General features: G+C 37.9%; 1 protein-coding gene across 1 annotated transcript in view; it reads left to right on the top strand.

Annotated features, from left to right (window-relative positions):
- LOC115224283 (vitamin K-dependent protein C) overlaps positions 1–4554 on the top strand; it is a 9824-nt gene extending 5270 nt beyond the window's left edge. The window contains exons 4-6 of the mRNA XM_029795099.2: positions 363–497; positions 2597–2745; positions 4378–4554. Of these exons, the coding sequence (XP_029650959.1) occupies positions 363–497; positions 2597–2745; positions 4378–4536 (443 nt within the window). The 3' untranslated portion in view covers positions 4537–4554. The remainder of the gene's footprint in view (positions 1–362; positions 498–2596; positions 2746–4377) is intronic.
- The last annotated feature ends 791 nt before the right edge of the window (positions 4555–5345 follow it).

Genomic DNA, 5345 nt, shown 5'->3' with positions numbered 1-5345 from the left:
AACATATTCCCCTCTCAGATTCACAGATTTATTGCAGTGGTCCTTCAGTTTTTCTAAGTCCTCTAAAAGAACTCGGAAAGTTGGGCTTCCAAGCAGGCCTTTTGCAATACTCTTAAAGCCAGGAATTTTTCAGCTCCCCCTCCTATATAGTTTCTTGACTGCCTTTAGTGGTTATTCCATATTAAAATATCTCATTTCATACCTCTTGTATGTTTTTGTTTTCATATCAGTTTGTTTTTTTTTCCATAAATGATCCTACATAAAACCACATCTCTTTTGTAATTTGTCCTTATAATGTTGTATTCATTTTTTCACCCTTGTGACAAATAAAAGGAATAATAATAATTGGTTGATATTTTCAGGTAACGATGTCGCTATAATCCGTCTGGAAAGTCCTGTCACCTTCTCTAACTGTATAAAATCATCACCTTTACCACCCTCTAATAAGGTTTATGATGGTAAGAAGTGCATTGCTGCCGGATGGGGCGCTCTTGGAGGTTTGTATGCTTTCTTTTACATATTTTCTGCCCTTGTTTTGTTAGTCTGAATTCCAAAACCCAATCACCATTCTTGGATCATTTAAATAGCTAGAAATATCAGCTAAAAATGACAAAATACATAACTAGTTTTGATTATTCAATTCTTTTAACATCCATAAAGAATTTGACTTCCTCTTTCACCGTATGGAAGCGACTGAGCATGTTTCCTTTGCTTTGCCAGAGAATACCCCTCCCCCTACATTCTGTGAACAGGCTCCAAAGGATTTCCTCAACCCCCTAGTATTCAGATTATTACCTTGTCAAATGTAATTCTTATTTGTTCACTTTGTTTTGAATTTATCATTCATCATCTTTGAGATTTGTGATTTTGATTATGTGAGCATTTATTTTTAGACTAACTTTGCAGGGTAGATGTGAGAAGCTGAATCTGGCCAGCCTGAACATAGAACAGGAAGAATATTTTGGCCAGATATATATGGTCTGTTTAAATGCTAAAGGATTAAATTCTTCATAATTTGATTCTTTAACTTTTTTGTAAAGTTAATACATTTCTTATCTTAGACATTTTGTTGGTGAATAAGATGACCCCATTATTAAATTATTAGATTCTAGTTGATGGTTATGCAATTGTTTCTTGTTATCAAAACAAAAATTATTTTTGAGTCCCTACCATAGATGAAACACCATTTATAACTCCTAAATTATTTATATCACCTGAATCCCTTGGATCAGCCAAGCTGTCTGATGCCCAGTCTGCTCCACTGACCACAGCATTCACTCCAATCCAATTGTGCTCTTGGCATTCTCCTCCCTATTACCCCAAACATTTTTCTTAAATCATCTTGAATTATTCTTGTGACAAATCAAAATCGCTATTGCTGAGTTTACCTCAGAAAAAGATCTTTACCTCTTGTGATTTCATTCTTTGCTTTTACAGCAAATAAAGCTCATAAATTTGCTGTTATTATCATGTTATCAAAAGTATTATATTTGTTGTCTTATCTACAGCTATTAAATTAAACCCAAAGACGGAAGTTGCAAGTTTCAAAGATTTTTGAATACTGTTAGCCATGTCTTTTATGCAGTCAGAAACTGCCAGAACTAAAATATATGCAAAAGTAATTGTACACTGACAAACTTACCCTTGATGTGTGATTTCACTTAACAAATTAGATCTCACAGACTTCATAACTTGAGGAAGTAATTTCATTAAGATCCTTTGAAAATAGATTTCTGTTTGTAAAAAAATCATTTTAGAAATGTTACCTTGTTTAATCACTGAGATCCTTTCAGTTTTTCATACTCTTTATGCTTGGTTAGATAATGGCATTAAAGATTGTAGTTTTTGTGACCTACAACTAAATCTTTGGATATATATAGTGACAGATGTAGTGTGCGAAAGAGAAATCTGTGCTGGTATGGCCATGTAATGCATATGAATGAAGAGAATTGCATCAAGAGATGCCAATCTCTAATTGAAGAGGGAACACATGGGAAGACGTGGGACAAAGTGGTGAGAAAGGATGTACAAATATTGGGACTCACAGAGGGGATTATAGGGGACCAAGACTTCCGGCAGTTTTCTGGGCTTGAAAAGATGTGTCGAGCTAAATAAAAGCAAGGTTGTCCTTGCACACAGGCTTGACCCTTGCAACCCTCTCCAGCTGAGTATCCCCAATCTAGTGGGCTCTTAAGTGCTGGGGCCACGTAAAAAGCATCAATGCTAGTGCTGCATAAAAGCACCCGGTACACTCTGTAAAGGGGTTGGTGCTAGGAAGGGCATCCAGTTGAAGAAACCCAGTCAAAACAGACATGGAGCCTGAACAGCCCTTCAGTTGGTTAGCTCCTTTCAAATTATCTAACCCATGCCAGTATGGAAAGCAAACCTTAAATGATGATGATGATGACTTCAAAAGTAATTATTGTCTATTTTTATTGAACAAGGAACTTTCACAAGCATCACTTTTTCTTTCATAGCATTAGCCATTGTTGAAGGATTTCTTTTATATACTTAATGGAATGGATTTATAATCTTTGATGAAATTTCACAAATAGTTTGGTCTTTATGTCTAAATTTTGATGCATTATTTTTGTAGAAGGAAAACATGGACCAGCCACTCTTCATCATGTTGCTATGCCTGTCATCAATCATGAGCAGTGTAAAAAGACGATGTCCTATGCTGATCTGCAAAAACAACATCTCTGTGCAGGAGATTTCAAAGATGGTGGACCAAGTACTTGTATGGTGAGTAAGAATTAATCATCTTTCCAATCTATTGTTAAAAAATCAATAAAATAGGTGACAAAAAGTGTAAAAATGTATTGAAATGCATGAGTGTAAATGTTGAAAAGTTTAATAAAATGGCTAAGACTATGTCAAAAAAAAAGTTATATGATAAACACAGTCAATGACCAGAAAGCTTAGCTGTTGTGATTTGTATTTAGAATTTGAACAAATGCATGTGTTGTGGCAGCAGTATGAGATCCAGTGGCCTGGAAACAAAATTGCCATTGATTGCAGTCGTGTGACAAAGATAGAGTAATGTTAAAGTGGAGATTGTTGTAAAGCAAATGCATTATGAGATGGAAGTCATGAAAAGCCAAGTTGAACTTAAGTTTCCTCTCTCCAGCATAGATGGAGAAACAATATGAAGAGCAGTGGTGGGATAGACCCAGAAAGGTGTGGGACAAAGTGGTGAGAAAGGATCCTCAGATGCTGGGCCTCATTGAGGAACTGACAAGGGACGGGAACAGTGCTTTTCAAACTTTTTGCTGGAGCGGAACCCCAAGGAAGCATTCCACTGGCTCAAGGAGCCCCTGTGCAATCATCTAATAGTCTTATGCACACATATCTGCACAGGAGAATTAAAAATTACTGCCGATTTTAGCAGTTTTGGTAACTTCTTGCGGAGCCCCTGGACTGTACTGGCAGAACCCTATGGTTCCACGGAAGATGTGGTGATTTGTTGCACTTGATAAGACACATCAAGTGAAGTAAAATCGCTGTCTTCCACACATACAGGCTTGTCCTTTCTGGTGGTGGTGCCACTTAAAAAACACCTGTGCCAGTGTGGTGTTAGCACACCTGTGCCAGCAGCATGTAAAAAACACCCAGCACACTCTGCTAAGGGGTTGGCATTAGGAAGGGTATCCAGACATAGAAACCATGCTACAGCAGACAACTGGAGCTTGGACAGCTCCCTGCTGGCCAGCTCTGTGTCAAACCATTCAACCCATGTCGAAGGCGGTGAGCTGGCAGAAACGTTAGCATGCCGGGCGAAATGCGTAGCCGTATTTCGTCTGTCGTTATGTTCTGAGTTCAAATTCCACCAAGGTCGACTTTACCTTTCATCCTTTCGGGGTCGATAAATAAAGTACCAGTTTCCAACTGGGGTTGATGTAATCGACTTAATCCCTTTGTCTGTCCTTGTTTGTCCCCTCTATGTTTAGCCCCTTGTGGGCAGTAAAGAAATACATTTAACCCATGTCAGCATGGAGAATGGACATTAACCCTTTAGTGTTTGCATTATTCTGCCAAAATTAATCCTTTTTCATCTACATTGCCTTGAACTAATCAGGCATTATCCCGTAGCTATGAGATTTCGATGAGGTAGCTGTTAATTTTTAAAATGATATTGTAGGGCTGGTGTGAGAGACCAGATCTGGCCAATTTGAACATAAAACAGGTAGAATACTTTTGGCCGGATATTGCCGGTTAAAATGCTAAAGGGTTAAACAATAATGAGGATGATCTACTTCAAACTAATCAAAGTTTGACAGATTGGATCTTGACGAGGTTTCCATTACAAATAACTAATGTAATATAATATATTAAACTATTTATTTATGCATTTCCAATTTTGTTTTGTTTTTTCAGGGAGATTCTGGTGGCCCATTGTACTGTCCTGATCGTGGTACCATGGTGGTTGCTGGTATTACATCCTTTGGGTACGGATGTGAGTTTCATGCTGCTATCTTCACTGATGTTTCATACTACCGTCAATGGATCTTAGATACCATGGAAATGCTTGATTAAACAGATTTGCTCTTTAAATGTTGTTACTATTCTTTTTTGTTTTATTGTATTGCACTCTGTTCTGTTCTGCAATGCTTTACCTTGATGTGGTCTTAGATCTTACACTTACAAACTCATATATCAGTGTATTTATGCACATGTGAAGTTTTACACATGTGAAGACTGAAACATGTGGTAGCAGGGCTTACAACCTATTTCTTTATTACCCACAAGGGGCTAAACACAGAGGGGACAAACAAGGACAGACATAGGTATTAAGTCGATTACATCGACCCCAGTGCGTAACTGGTACTTAATTTATCGACCCCGAAAGGATGAAAGGCAAAGTCGACCTCGGTGGAATTTGAACTCACAACGTAACGCAGACGAAATACCGCTGAGCATTTCGCCCGGTGTGCTAACGTTTCTGCCAGCTCGCCACCTTACAACCATGGAATCTTTCACTCACGGGGCCTTAAGCCTGCAGGTTGAAGGCCTCTCATGTATGAGATCCAGTGGCCTGGAAACAAAATTTGCTCAGGGGGTGCAAACCCAGGTTCAAACTTTTTTATGAAATAGGTGGATTTTTTTCAATGTTAATATTAACACAAATACAGGTATAATAATAATTCTTATTATTATAAGGGTCAACTGAAATTGTCATAGGCTGAGCAATACACTCTCATGGAATGTGACCAAATGAAGTTCATTTTTTAACATAGTTCCTCTTATTGCCCACACACGATGCATGATTTCTAAGATCATATTCTTTCCAAAGTAGGCCTGTTTCTTACTGAACACAGCATATCTAGATGAGAAGACCCTGACTT

The sequence above is a fragment of the Octopus sinensis genome, linkage group LG25 (assembly GCF_006345805.1).
Source record: "Octopus sinensis linkage group LG25, ASM634580v1, whole genome shotgun sequence".
NCBI classification, from domain to species: Eukaryota; Metazoa; Mollusca; class Cephalopoda; order Octopoda; family Octopodidae; genus Octopus; species Octopus sinensis.
Note: the sequence above shows the minus strand (reverse complement) of the source record. Positions and strands in the feature narration are given on the sequence as shown.